At 43.9% G+C, this 14017-nt stretch overlaps 1 protein-coding gene across 13 annotated transcripts in view; it reads right to left on the bottom strand.

Moving 5' to 3' along the window:
• The window catches only part of KALRN (kalirin RhoGEF kinase), a 991119-nt gene that overhangs the window by 115951 nt on the left and 861151 nt on the right, over positions 1-14017 (bottom strand). For 7 of the 13 annotated variants that reach the window (XM_043992601.1, XM_043992603.1, XM_043992604.1 and 4 more), the window contains 2 exons: positions 13729-13833; positions 8093-8188 (listed from right to left, as the gene is read on the bottom strand). In XM_043992601.1, the coding sequence (XP_043848536.1) occupies positions 8093-8188; positions 13729-13833 (201 nt within the window). The remainder of the gene's footprint in view (positions 1-8092; positions 8189-13728; positions 13834-14017) is intronic. The other 6 variants (XM_043992602.1, XM_043992612.1, XM_043992606.1 and 3 more) reach the window with 3 other exon arrangements.

Genomic DNA, 14017 nt, shown 5'->3' with positions numbered 1-14017 from the left:
GGGCGAGGGAACTACAGTAGACCTGAGCACATGGGATAGTCCTGAGGCCGGCTCAGGTCTATACTTTGACCATCAGATGATTCAGAGACACTGATGTGTCACTTGCAGAAACAAGAGTCAAATCTAGGATGTGGTTTCCTTGCCACAGTCCAGTTTTCTCTCCAGTGGTTCAGTGTCCATGTCAGAGAAGAGATGGTGGTGAGGAAGGGGAACTCCTGAGGTTCCAGACCAAAAGAAGAAGAAAACCGAGAGGGACGTGGGATTTCCATGGGAACTGGGATTCAGCCTGTGTACTGCCCTGAACAGTGCAGAAACTCACAGGGGAACATGGTGTGATTTCCCATTAAGTGAGCCGTGTAAAAACACTGCCTCTTGCTACTCTCACGACCTCGGAGAGAACAAAGAGTGCATTATATAGCTTCCTGAGGCATTCCGGAGTCACAGAATGCTAAAGGCAGAAAAGAGTGAGAGGCTATCTGGGTCAAACCTTTCATTTTACAGAACTGGAAACTAAGGACTAGGGCGGACGAGTGCCAAAGTCACAAAGGGAAGTGGCGGAGCTTGCTCTCAGTTGAAGGTTCTTTCTGCTTTATATTCTCCCTCTTCCGACACTGTGTCTCCTCTCCTGTGTGACCTTGGGCAGATCATCTCCCTCCCCTAAGCCTCAGTTTATCTTTAAAATGAAAGGAGTGGGGTGGACTCCATGGTCTCTGAGATGCTTTTTAAGTCTGAGATCCCATGATCCTCCCTCTCAATCACCCATGTATATATTTAGCATCTTGTGACAAGCACTGTTCAGAGAGAAAGAGAAACAAAAGGCAATGTCTACAATTCTCAAGGAGTTCAGAATCCACAGGGGGAAGCCATAGAGTGTCCTCATCAGCAGTACAGGGATGCAAAGAGGAAACTGGATGGGAAAATGGAAGAAAGGGTACTGGTTTCTCACCCTCCAGATGGGTCTGCTGTTGGGAAGGCTCCTTTCATGTTAGCAAACCCAAACACTGAGAAAGGAGCAAGCATGTGGGAGAGATCTCCCAAACAGGCCTGATCTCTGTGACCAGGGACTCTGGGAAACAGGCGAGGTAGATCCTTCAAGGGAAGATTTTTAAAGTGAAGCACCCTTAAGAGAGCCTTCCTTGGTTCCCAAAGAGAGGTCCAACAGCCTGCTAGGTGGCATAGCACATATGGGTCCTGGACCAGGAGTCAGGAAGACCCGAGTTCAAATCCAACCTCAGGTTAAGTCACATAGTCAGGCCAATAGCCATTTAAATGCTTCCTATGTGTCAGGCATTATGCTAAGTTCTGGGGCTATGAATATAAACAAAACAAGATCAAATGGCATCCATTCCAGTGAGTAAAGTCCACACATAAAAGTGAGTTGAAAAGAGAAAAGGGTGGGGTACCTGCATAGGAGGCATATTGGGGAAATCCAGAGAATAAAGATGGCTGGCCTGGACCCTTCTTCAAAATGGAGGTGAACTCACCAACAGAAGGAAGGGGCTGTAGGGGTGGCAAAGTCTATAAGCATGTTGGCAGGGAAAATACTTTGGGGGGCAGCTAGGTGGCACAGTGTATAGAGCACTGGCCTTGGATTCAGGAGGATCTGAGTTCAAATCCAGACTCAGACACCTGACACTTACTAGCTGTGTGACCCACTTAACCCTCATTGCCCTGCAAAAAAAAGAAAGAAAAGAAAGAAAAGAAAGAAAAGAAAGGGCTCTTTGTGTTCATTTGTTAATTCATTCATTCGTTCATCCATTCATTCCCCCAGTATTGGTTCTGACCTTTCTGTTGGCAGCAAGGCATATTAGAAAAAGGATTCTGCCTAGAATTAGGTGAATATGAAGTTTGAATCCTCCTGGACAATTCACCTTCTCTTAGCCTCCCTTATCTATTAATTGAGATGGTTGGACACAATGACCTTTAAGGTCCTTTCCATCTCTAGAGCCATCATCTCATGATAGACGAGTTAGCGGCTGATATTAACCATCAGATAGTTTCTGAAGCCCAAAGGTTGGCCCAAGCCTCTGTCTCCCTAAGAAATCATCCAGAGGTGAGGCCAGGAGTCCAACCAAGTTTGATCTACCACAGAGCTCTCCTGCCACAATGGGGGGGGGGGTGTCATATAAAAAAGGTTTCAGAGGGGCAGCTAGGTGGCACAGTGGATAAAGCACAGGCTCTGGATTCAGAAAGACCTCAGTTCAAATCCGGCCTCAGACACTTGACACTTACTAGCTGTGTGACCTCGGGCAAGTCACTTAACCCTCATAGTCCTGGGGTGGGGGGGGGGGAAGAACCCTGATACAAAGGAGCAGCTAGGTGGCACAGTGGATAGAGCACCGGCCCTGGATTCAGGAGGACCTGAGTTCAAATCCAGCCTCAGACACTTTACACACTTACTAGCTGTGTGACCCTGGGCAAGTCACTTAACCCCAATTGTCTCACAAAAAAAAAAAAAAAAGGTTTAGACCCAGTATCTGACATTGTTCTTTGAGCCAAGCTAACCATTGAGGAAAGCCAAGAGAGGCAGAGGGAAACCCGGCCAGGCCAAGTCAAGCCCCTTGCCAGAGATGGCATATGTATTCCCTGCTTCTTTTTTGAGGTGCACAGGATCCCAGCCTGTAAGCTGGAGAACTGATGAAAGGTGACAGGAGGTAGGAAGTCCTGGGAAGGCCTTTAGTTTTGGGTGGGTCGGCAGCAGTTGTTGCTTTCCTAGACTCTGCTTCTTCATGGTGGGTGAAATGTGGGGATATTTGGTTAGAAGAAGAAAGGGGAGAGAAGAAAAGAGCAAGAAAGAAAGGCTTTCTTCCTTAGAAAGCATACCTAATAGTAACAATAACAGGATAGGGACAGGGCCTGTGATTTCATAAATAATGGGAAGTCTCCAATGAGGAAAATCTCTCAACATAGCTCAGCCCCTTCTCTGCAAATGAGTCTTAGAAAGGTGTCTAGACAGAGGGCATGGAATATGATATTCCAGAGGGCAAAGGAACTGGGACTACAGCCAAAAATCATGTGCCCAGCAAAACTAAGCATCATCTTTCAGAGGAAAAAATGGATTTTCAATGAGAAAGAGAACTTTCAGGCATTTGTTATGAAAAGACCTGAACTGAATAGAAAATTTGACTTTCAAATACAAGATCCTGGAGAAGCATAAAAAGGTAAACAGGAAAAAGACTTCATGAGGGATATTAAAAGATCAAACTATTTATATTCCTACATGGGAAGATAATACTTCGAACTCATAAGAACTATCTCAGTAAAAAATTCACAGAGACACAGGTCTGAACTGAATATGAAAGGATGATATCTGTAAAGCATTTATGTTTTGTTCTTTGTGGGGCAGACAGGGTGGGGTGTCTTATGTCTGTGGCCAGATTTGGGCTTGGGGCCTCCTGGGTCCAGGGCTGGTGTATTGTCCACTGTGCCACCTAACTAACCCATGATGACATCTTTAAAATAGGGTTGAGTTGTAGGAGAAATAGACTGGGAGAGGGGGAAGGGGAAAGATGGTCTGGGGAGAGGTAGTTCACATGAAGGAAACAAGAAAAAAGCTTATGGAGGGGAGGGGAAGAGGGGGAAGGAGTTGGGGAGTGAGTGAACCTCAATATCATCAGAATTGGCTCAGAGAAGGACCAACATACATACTCAAGTACATATAGTAATATATTTTTGCCCTGAGGGAGGGGAGGGAGATAAGGGTGGGGAGAGGGGAAGGAGGGAAGGGCAGATTGGGGGAGAGAGCAGTAAAAAGCAAAACACTTTTGAGGAAGGTAAAGATGTTCTGCATTACTGCACCAGTATGACATATGGAATTGCTTGATTTCATAGGGAGGGTTGAGGAGAGAGGGAGGAAGAAAATTTGGAACACAGAATTAGCTCAAAGATCTTAAACTCATCAGAGTGGGCTCATGGAGGGAATGACATTCACACCCAGTTGGGAGGAGTAATCTATTTAACCCTACAGGAAAGTAGGAGGGGAAGAGGATAAGGAAGGAAGGGTGAAAAAAAGGGAGTGCAGAGTAGGGGAGGGGACAGTCAGAAGTACAGCACTTTTGAGGAGGAATAGATTAAAAGAAGATAGAAAATAGAGTAAATATCACGGGAAGGGAATAGGATGGAGGGAAATAGTTATGATTGATTATAATGGCAAAACGTATGGTACCTACTTTGCTGGGCTAATATGAAGAAAATTCTTTGTCAAGTTTAAGGTACTTTATTCAGGTTATGATGAACAGTATACTATCAGAAAAACCTGGGAAGACCTACATGAATTGAAGCAGAGTGAAATGTTCTATATATAAAATAACAGCAATAGTATAAGATGATCTGCTGGGAAGCATGTGGTTATTTTCAGCAAGGCAATGATCCAATATAACCCTGAAGGACTTATAAAAGAATTGATAGTATCTGAAAACAGATGGAAACACATTTTTAAAATTATTTTTTTCCTCTTTGACAATTCCTCAATCTGAAGTTTTGGGTTTGGTTTTTTTTTTTTTTTTTTGTACTGTTTTCTCTCACAGCCTAGCTAATGTGGCAATGTTTTCCATGACTACTCATGTATAACTTATTTTGAAATGCTTGAGTTCTAGTGGGTGGGGGGTGGGAATGGAGGAGGAAGAGAAGTTGGAACACAGATTTTTAAAAAATTGATGTTAAAATTTGTTTTTACATATATTTTGGAAAATAAAATTCTATTCAATTAAAGAGAAAAAAAAGAAAGGTGTCTAGAATGCTGAGAGGTGAAGTGACTTGCCCAGGGTCACACAGCCAGTAAGTTTCAGAGGTGGGACTTGAACAGATATCTTCCTGGTTCCAATGCATCAAAATAGTTAATAGTCATAGCTGACATTTATGAAGCAATTTAAGGTTTGCAAAATGCTTTCCATATATTCTTCTCTTCAAGTCTTACAACTACCCTGTGAAGTTGATTCAAGGGTGTGCTAGCACCAGTTTATAACTGTTTACAAGAGCCGATTGTTAAATGTTTGGTATGAGAATTTAGACCTTGGAAATCAGCAAATGCTGCAAATTTATTGCTTCGTTGCTTGCCTAGACTTAAGAAAGTGGTAGAGAAGATGTTAATGATGCAGATGAAACTTAACAGTGTGTTGTGCATATAGTCTTTTTTCTTCCAGGGTAGTTGGCTGTTAAACTAAGCAGCACACCTAAGGTCCTACATATATAAACTGTCCCAAAAGTCATAAGCTTTAACAGCTTAAAGCTTTGAACAGCTTTAAATGCTGTTTGTCAACCATTAAAACTTAAAGCTGCATTGAAACTTTTGGGACACCCTGTATGAGCCAGATCCTCATTTTACAGATGAGGAGACAACCGCAAAGGTTAAACGATACACCCAGGCTCACCCATCTGGCAAATGTCAAAGGTGAAATTTGAACCCCAGCCTCACCTGACTCCAAGCAGAGTCCTCTTTTCCTCTATGCTTCCAACTGAAGGTCCAGAGCAAATATTAGAGGAATGAGTGAACAACGGAACAAAAAGGCATTTGTAAAGTACTTGCTGTATGCCAGGCACCATGCCAAGCACTGGGAATACAATTTCCCATACACAATGTGGTGAAGAACTCCTTAAAATCAAAGAAGAAAGCATTTTGCTGGGCATAAAGAAGCGACTTAATGAAGACTTGGAGATGGCTGCATTTGAGTCCCTGTCTACTAGCCAGGGCCTACTCTGCTTATAAATGTGGTCTCCAGACTCCTTCCTTTCCTAGAAGTTGGCTGAGAGTGGATTACTGAAAAATGCCAATCTCTCTCTCTCTTTTTTTTTTTTTTTAGTGAGGCAATTGGGGTTAAGTGACTTGCCCAGGGTCACACAGCTAGTAAGTGTTATGTGTCTGAGGCCAGATTTGAACTCAGGTACTCCTGACTCCAGGGCCGGTGCTCTATCCACTGCGCTACCTAGCTGCCCATGGCCAATCTCTTAATAAGGGTAACTGATCCCCTCCAGAAATGTTCAGCTGGACAAATGTCATTAGAAATCGAAATAGGCAAGCAGATTTTGAACAAGAAGTCACATTTGTTGAATGGCTCCCAGAGAAGCAAAGAAGTTTAATACCTAGCCCTTCCCTCAGGCAGTTTACAATCTACTAATTCTGTACTCAGCGGGAGTCCCCGGCTCCTGCATAGAAACAGAAGACCAGCAGGAAAACGGAAAGCCTTGGAGAAGAATTTATGGCTCCAGTTACTGGGAAACCTCAACTGCTAAAATGACTTGAAACTTCAGGATGTGTTGAAGAGGATGGTACAAAGATTCCAGGGAAAGTTTGCACAGTGGAATCGGTGGAGGGGTCACTGTAGTGACATTCAGCAACTGGTTTAAAGTAATGAAAGAGGGGCAGCTAGGTGGCCCAGTGGATAGAGCACCGGCCCTGGAGTCAGGAGTACCTGAGTTCAAATCTGGCCTCAGACACTTAACACTTACTAGCTGTGTGACCTTGGGCAAGTCACTTAACCCTAACTGCCTCACCAAAAAAATAAAATAAAATAAAATAAAATAAAATAAAATAAAGTAATGAAAGAGGTTTCCATGGGGGCACTTCTATCCTTTCTTCTTCAACACCCCCTAACCCACCCCACCCCTCCATCTCCTCACACACTATGGGGGCTGGTTATGTAGGACTGCTGAGTGTAGAGACCAGAAGCACAGATGACCTTCCCAATGAGGATCAAAAAGAAAAAAAAAATCATGAACCTCAGAGTTTCAAGAGTCCTCACAATTCACCTTTTCCAACTCTGATGAAAATATGATTCCTCTCTATGTCATCCCCAGCAGAAGATCATCCAGTACTTGTCTGGAGACCTCTAGTGATGGGGTCTCTCAAGGAAACCATTCTATTTTGGAGCTAGGCAGCACCTGACTCCCATGACTTAGAAAGAGTGGGGAAGGAAGAGGAAGGAGACAGCCCCAGTGATACTCATTTGTCATCTTTTTAACATATATCTACAATATAATGGAAAGTAGGATTGGAGGAAAATGAGAAGAGAACACTTTATGGAGCTAGAATTGTGTTCTGGTGAACACTCTAAGCCCTTAGCACCATCCCAGTGCAGATCCCAAATACCATGAGCCCCAGTGTCCCCTTCCCCCCATCACACTGTTCTTTGCACATAGAAATGACATTACTGACAAATCATCAGCGCCACATGCCTGGAATTATTTTTCCGGTAACAGGGATGTGTCTCCACTGAGCCACCCCCACAGACACTTGCCTGTTCCTTTTTGTAACCAACTGCCTATATTTGTGAGGGGGCCCAATCAGGGCTGGGAGGCAGCCTGTGGTCCCAGAACAGAATCAAGTGACGTTAACTCATCCTGGCAGCAATCAAACCTTTAGCCTTGGCCTTATCAGCACAGGCTCTAAGCCCATCCAGAGAGACTTCTCAAAGGCCACAGCTTCAGCAGAACCAGTTTGCCAGCAGTTATGTCCCCTCTGATATTTGTCACCATTAATCTGCTCTGTCCCCCAGTACAGAGAGTGGAGGGGCGAGGGAGGGGGAGGAGGAGAGAGAGGGGAAGAGAGAGAGAGAGAAGGAGGGATGGAGAGATGGAGGGGGGAGAGAGGGAGAGGGAGAGAGAGAAGGAGGGATGGAGGGAGGGAGAGAGAGAGAGAGAGAGAGAGAGAGAGAGAGAGAGAGAGAGAGAGAGAGACAGGGAAAGAGGGAGAGGGAGGCAGAGGGAGAGGGAGGGAGAGGGAGAGAGAGAAAGAGGGAGAGGGAGAGAGAGAAAGAGGGAGAGGGAGAGAGAGAAAGAGGGAGAGGGAGAGAGAGAGGGAGAGAATGACTCTAGAATCTATCACTGTTGGAGCTGAAGGGCTTGAGGGGTCTGGGAATGACAATAAGGAAGAGTAGGGAGGTACAGAGGGGGAAGGCATCCTAGGTTACATGGGGGAGGGAAGGAGAGAGATGGAGAAGGGAAAGGAGAGAGGGAGAAGAAGACACGAACACATACATACACACACACACACACACACACATACATACACACACACACACACACACACACACACACACACACACACACACACACACACACCCCCCTTCAGCTCTGCTTCCAGGACTCCCCCACTTACCAGTTTACTTTTGACCAATTTTTCTATTGCACTGACAAGGTCCGCAGCAGTGGGTACATCAGCAGAGCCCTGCCGGGCTGCTAGCAAAGAGGAAGACTGCAAGACAGTGGGTGGCAAAGGAAAAGCAAATTAGCAAGAAACAAGGAAGAGCAATTAGGAAGGAAGGAGCAGGACTGCACTTGGGAAGGGAAAGGGACAGGGGGAAAAAGAGCAAGCTACAGAAAGCCACGTACAGACCACATAGCACAGCATGGAGATAGGTCACTGCCCAATGCATAGGTCAGGGGAGTGTGACTTTGGTTTCTTCAGTCAACCAGCAACAGTAAAAGCAAGGACTGGAACCTCCTGTCAATCACACACATGTGGCTCCACCAGGAGCCAAGGGAGGTGGGTTCTTGAGTTACCCTGGGAATAAAGGGCAGTTCACACTGCCTGTCACTAGGGGCTGGATTCCTTTGGAGGGCATCGAGCCAAGTGATTGAAGGGAGGAAAAAGCAACAGCATTGTTGTCTCCACTGCCCAAGCATCCTGGGATTCTGGGGATGCGCTCACCTTGATGTCACCAACCTGGGCAGTGAAAGGGATGCTAACCCTGAAGTCAGAGGACCTGGGTTCAAATCCAACTTTTGATACTTACTCCCTATGTGACATCTGACAGACCACTTAATAACCCTTGGCCTCAGTTTTCTGCTCTGTAAACCAAAGGGGTTGGGATGGAAGGCCACTGAGGTTTCTTCCTAGAGCTAGACCTAAGCTCTGGCCTGAGCCACACTATATTTGGAGACTGGCTGAATCTCTCAACAGGAGCAAACACATGTGGGATGCCGTCTCCCTCCCCCTCTCTCTCTTTCTTCCCACTATCCCTCCATAAAGGGGGATGGGTAAAATCCCCCTGTTCTTTTTGGCTCCCAAACAGAAAAGAAATGAAGTGGATCATACTAGCGTCTTCTCTGGAAGGCATGATACCTCACAGAGTGGCCTAGACTTACTTCACTTGCAGGATCTTCCACTCTTCCAAACAGCTCAAATAATGTGGGCTCTTTGGCTATAAGGTTAGGGATTGGACGTGTGAGTGAAGTGGTATGGGGAACTCCCAGATGAGGAAAGTCTCTCTACCAATGCAGGGCAGCATCTGCTCTGAAACATACTTTTACAGTGTTTCTTAGAACTCTGAGAGTTTAAGTCACTAAGCCAAGATACAAACCCAGGTCCTCCTGATCCTAAGGCCAGCTCTCTAACCATTAGGCCATGTTGCCCCTCATCAATAAACTCTGGAGATTTAGATTTAAGGAGGATGTGGCTGTGTGTCTATTCCTATATATCTTTACATAAGAAAATACAAGAGGTATCTCTGGAAAAGTGAAATGAATGTCCACCTTCATGAATGTCCAAGCTTCAGGAGCAGAACAGGAAAGGAGCTTCGAAACGGAGGCTAAGATCAGACTGTGGACAGCCTCGAATGCCATGTTCAGAAGCTTGGACCTCATCATGTGCAATTCAAGTCAGTAAAATTTTCTCCTCAGAAAGATATTTTCTCCTAAGATGGGAAAGCTGTGCCTTTTTCTTCTTTAGAAAAATGAATCTAGTAGTGGGGCTCCAAATAGATGGGAAGGGAAGGCAGAGTCAAGACTGGAAGTGATTACGGTAGTCTAGGTGAGAGGTGACATGAGGCTGAACTCGTGGGGGTGGGGGATAGCAGCAATGAGAGGGAAAAGGAGATATTTGAAGAGAAAAAAATGTAAGAAGGGAAAAAAACCCCAACAACCCAGACTTGGTGACTGATTAGGTCTGTGGGAGGGGAAGGGGGGAGGGGCAGCGGAAAAGGGAGGAATCCAGGAGGATTCTGAGGTCATCTCTGCAACAGTCTCCAGCAACACGAATAGCACCCAGGGCTCTCCTGGAGAGAAGCACCTTACAAAGTGTTCTGTGTGCAAACGCAATCCCAAAGTGAGCAGGGATGTTACACAAACAGAAATCAATTATCATCTGGCAGAGCTGGGGTCTGCTCTCCCAGCTCCCAGGTTCCATTTGTTCCCTGCTGGTTTATCTGTCAGACTTGGGGGAATCTGCATTCCTTATTTTTATTTTCAAAAGCACAAAACTAGGCCCTTTTATCTCATCCCCAATAAATCTCCGGAGCATTCAGTTCTGAAGGGAATGGGAAGGGGGCTAAGGTGGCACTTCATAATTAAGCTTGAGTTTTGAGAAGAAGGTCTGACTTTTGACAGCAGTGCATCTTATACCTATGCCAGTCATCTCTCAAAGCCTACTGGGGAAATAAAGGAAGGTAGAGACAACTCATCAGGGTGGCATGAGGAATGTTTGACTGGCGTGTGTGCCAAGCTCATGACCACCTTTTTCTTCAACTACAGAGAAGGGTAGCACGAGGCCATTGCTATGTTTAAAAAAGTGAAACTGAATGCTGGGTAATTATAGCCAAGTTTAGTCTCAGAGAAGATTTAGGAAAATGTCCCTTCATCTTTTTTGCTGAGGTGGTGAAACAGATTATGAAACATTAAAAATACTACCTGACAGAGCTGACGGGTTGGCTGGTTTTGCTGAAATGCCTTTATTTTCTTTATTTTATTCTTTGTTTTGAAGGATTGTGGGGGAGGAGGGAGGGGTGTATTTGGAAACGAAGGTGATTTAAAAACAAGAGAGATCAATAAAATATCTTGAAAATTAAAAAAATAAACACATGCAAAAGAAATCCACTGTATCTGGTTATTATGCCAGTAGTCTGGAGAAACTCATTATTCCTTGGGGACTCCTTCTCTCACTGAGGGGGAACATATGCTTTTCCTCTTAATTCTATTTATTTTTGAGGAGAAGAAAGAGAACTAACCTTGTGCTTGTGTGTGTGTGTGTGTGTGTGTGTGTGTGTGTGTGTGTGTTTTCAAGTTTATTTAGGAACCATCCTGAAGGCCACACCACCTAAAACTACTCAACTTTCCATCATTTTTTAAAAAAAAAAGAAATATAGAAACCAAAAATGTCAGTAGGCCCTAAAACTGTGGAGGCCTGGATCCCATGCTACTTTCTTAGAGAGGAGACGCACACACTTTTTCATTGGGGTTGAAGGGAAGGGTAGAGTTTTAGTTCCTGGTCAAATATTACCTAGAAACAAAACATCCTTTCCTCCCAAACAAGCCATGTTGGCAGGAATTGGAAGGGGAGAGTTTAGGCCAGTGAACTTTAGTTCTCTTATGCAAACCAGTAGCTAATTGCAGAGATGTCTGGGTGGAAGATAATGGGACATCAATGCTGATACCATCTATCACTGTTTACAGAACACTTTACAAGGACCAGTCTTTGGAAAGGACAGAACAGGGCAAGTCAAGTTAGTGTGAGTTCAAGGCCTAGAGCAAAAAGATCAATATTTTCACTGAGGGTAGGAGGAAAAAAGGAATATCACCCAGCCTCCTTGGTCTGGTCTTTATCACACACATTTTATCCCTTCAACCCTTTAATCCTTGGGAAAGTAATTCCTTAGGAGGAAAACCAGGAAACTGTGTTGAGTAGAAAAACACTTGTGTTTTCCCTAGAAGATGGGTCCCACTGCTTAGAACAAGAGTGATGAGGACTTCTATCTTGAGAAATGGAAAATGACATGGGTAGGCTTAAAATGACAAGCAGAAAGAATCAAAGCAAGGATAGGAATGCCATGAGAACCCAAGAGACATTTGTCAATGAGCCTAAGGTGGCCTCACTTGAATTAGGTCAAGATCAGTAAGTGCCTGAATTGAGCTTTGGTCTTCCCAAGGCATGATAACCCCAATTAGGCCAGGTAGCCACCAAGCAGTTGTGAAGGTAGGCTGCCTGGGGTTTGAGGAGAACCAAGAACAATGGCGGAGCAAGCAAACAAAATTATGTACAGTGAAACAATGAAATGAATGTTAAAAACAAACAAACAACTGAAGTCAAAATGTCTCATTCCAGGGCCCCCCCAGGACTCAATGCTTCTCTTCCAGAGATCAGGGCTTTGGAGCCTGCTTATGATACTGAGACACAAAAAAATCAATGAGGCAACAGCAACATGAAACTACTGAAACCTAGCAATGAGAAAAACAAGCCAAGTCACCTTACAGCCTAAGCGTTAGTATCTGGATTCCCAGCCACTCCAAGTCTCAGTAATTGGACATGCCTGTCACTCAATGCAAGGTGACCAACTCTAAGAAGAGCCCCAAAGGTAGATATTGACCTATCTTCTATAACTGAGTCTTTGACACCTGAATGGGCCCATTAGTTATGCAAAGTGAAGATCTTTGGGAAGAGGGGAAATTCTTCTTTAAAATATTTCAATTTTCCATTTGAACCAACATCACTGCCCTAATGGCACCTTGCTTTAACTCTAGAAGGATTAAGTATATTAATTGATACAAAAATTTAAAAATAACAATAATTTTACTATGATCCATTATGATTTCTCCTACCTGTGCAAACCTACTTGAAATATAATTACAAGTAGATATTATAATTTTATTTTGAAATTAAATATTTGATTCTATAATCACTATTTTATTTGCCTTGTGGATTTTTAAAAATGCACTACATCATTTAATGCAGTTTAGTCCTTTGAGGTATTTTAAAATTCTGTTCCTTCTATTAATTATCCTCTCTATCCTTCCCTGTCTCCTTCCCCACCCAAGAAAGGCTTCCAGAACATGACTTGGGTATAGAGTGATAGCATTTGTCTTGAGTAGGGTTTTTTTAGTTATTATAATTTGAGTCTGCTTTAATCATTCAAAGATAAGTTACTCACTCCTTGGTGTGGATATCCCACCTCACCAATATGGATGGAAACCCCCTAGGCCTTAGTCAGATAATCTTTGGGAACCACCATGGCTAAAACAACAACAACAACAACAACAAAAACACACAAAAAACCCATCTGATGACCAATCTTCTAGGAATGAAAATTTAGAGTTTGGACTAGGAAACAGACCATCATGGACTGAAATCTACATAGATGCCTCTAGGCCTTGTACAGCCATGAGCATCCCAACCTGGCTTTCCTTGGGTTTAAACCTCTAGAGCACTGAGGTCAAATTCAAATAGAAACAGGGCCACCAAACCATATATAAGAAGGCTTGCAGGCTGCAGATAGACTAGGAAAAGCATATGCTTGTGTGTGTGTGTGTGTGTGTGTGTGTGTGTATACCTATATACATTTTCATATAATATATGTGTTTATATAAAGTATATATATTTTAACACATCAACACAGTGAAATTAGATAGGAACTATCTTTTAATCTGGTTTGGGCCACACCGAAGAGTGTTGTGGGCCACATGTGGGCCAGGTGTTTGACACCTCCATTTTCATTCTAGTTGTTGTTGCTGACAGATCCAGAAGCACTGTTCTTTGGTTACTTAACAAAGATGATAGACAGAGGCTTATCTGAAGAGTCCACACAATGGGATATCCTCAGTACCCTATTCTTGGGTTAGCCAAGAGAGAACCAAGCCAATAACCCAATACAGGTATAACCTGGAACCTATCATGGGCAGGACCTAGAATGGTCACAGTTTATACTTGAAGGGGGATGAAGGTGGGGAAAGAATGCTACAAGCAAACATCACAAAGGAGACCAAAGACCTGCTCCATCATGCATGGAGGTGGTCAAGAGAACCTACCATTTCATCCTGCGTGGGGTCATTGTCAAAGATTTTCATTGGAGGAGGAAGTGGTGTGTGGGACTCTTCATCTGGCTCATCCTCGCCCCAACCTTTCTTGCTCTTCTACAACCAAGAGAACGCCATTAATCACTGAATCATTGTATCATGGATCTAGAGCTTAGCACAGAGCCTAGAACATAGTAAATGCTTAATAAATGTTCTATCCTTCTCTCTACCATAAAGACCACCTAATACCTAGTACCACCTACTACCACACTCTTCCCCCCTTTGTTTTACCACTGAGAAA

This window comes from Dromiciops gliroides, chromosome 3 (genome assembly GCF_019393635.1).
Source record: "Dromiciops gliroides isolate mDroGli1 chromosome 3, mDroGli1.pri, whole genome shotgun sequence".
NCBI classification, from domain to species: Eukaryota; Metazoa; Chordata; class Mammalia; order Microbiotheria; family Microbiotheriidae; genus Dromiciops; species Dromiciops gliroides.
This window is presented reverse-complemented; position numbering and strand designations above follow the sequence as displayed.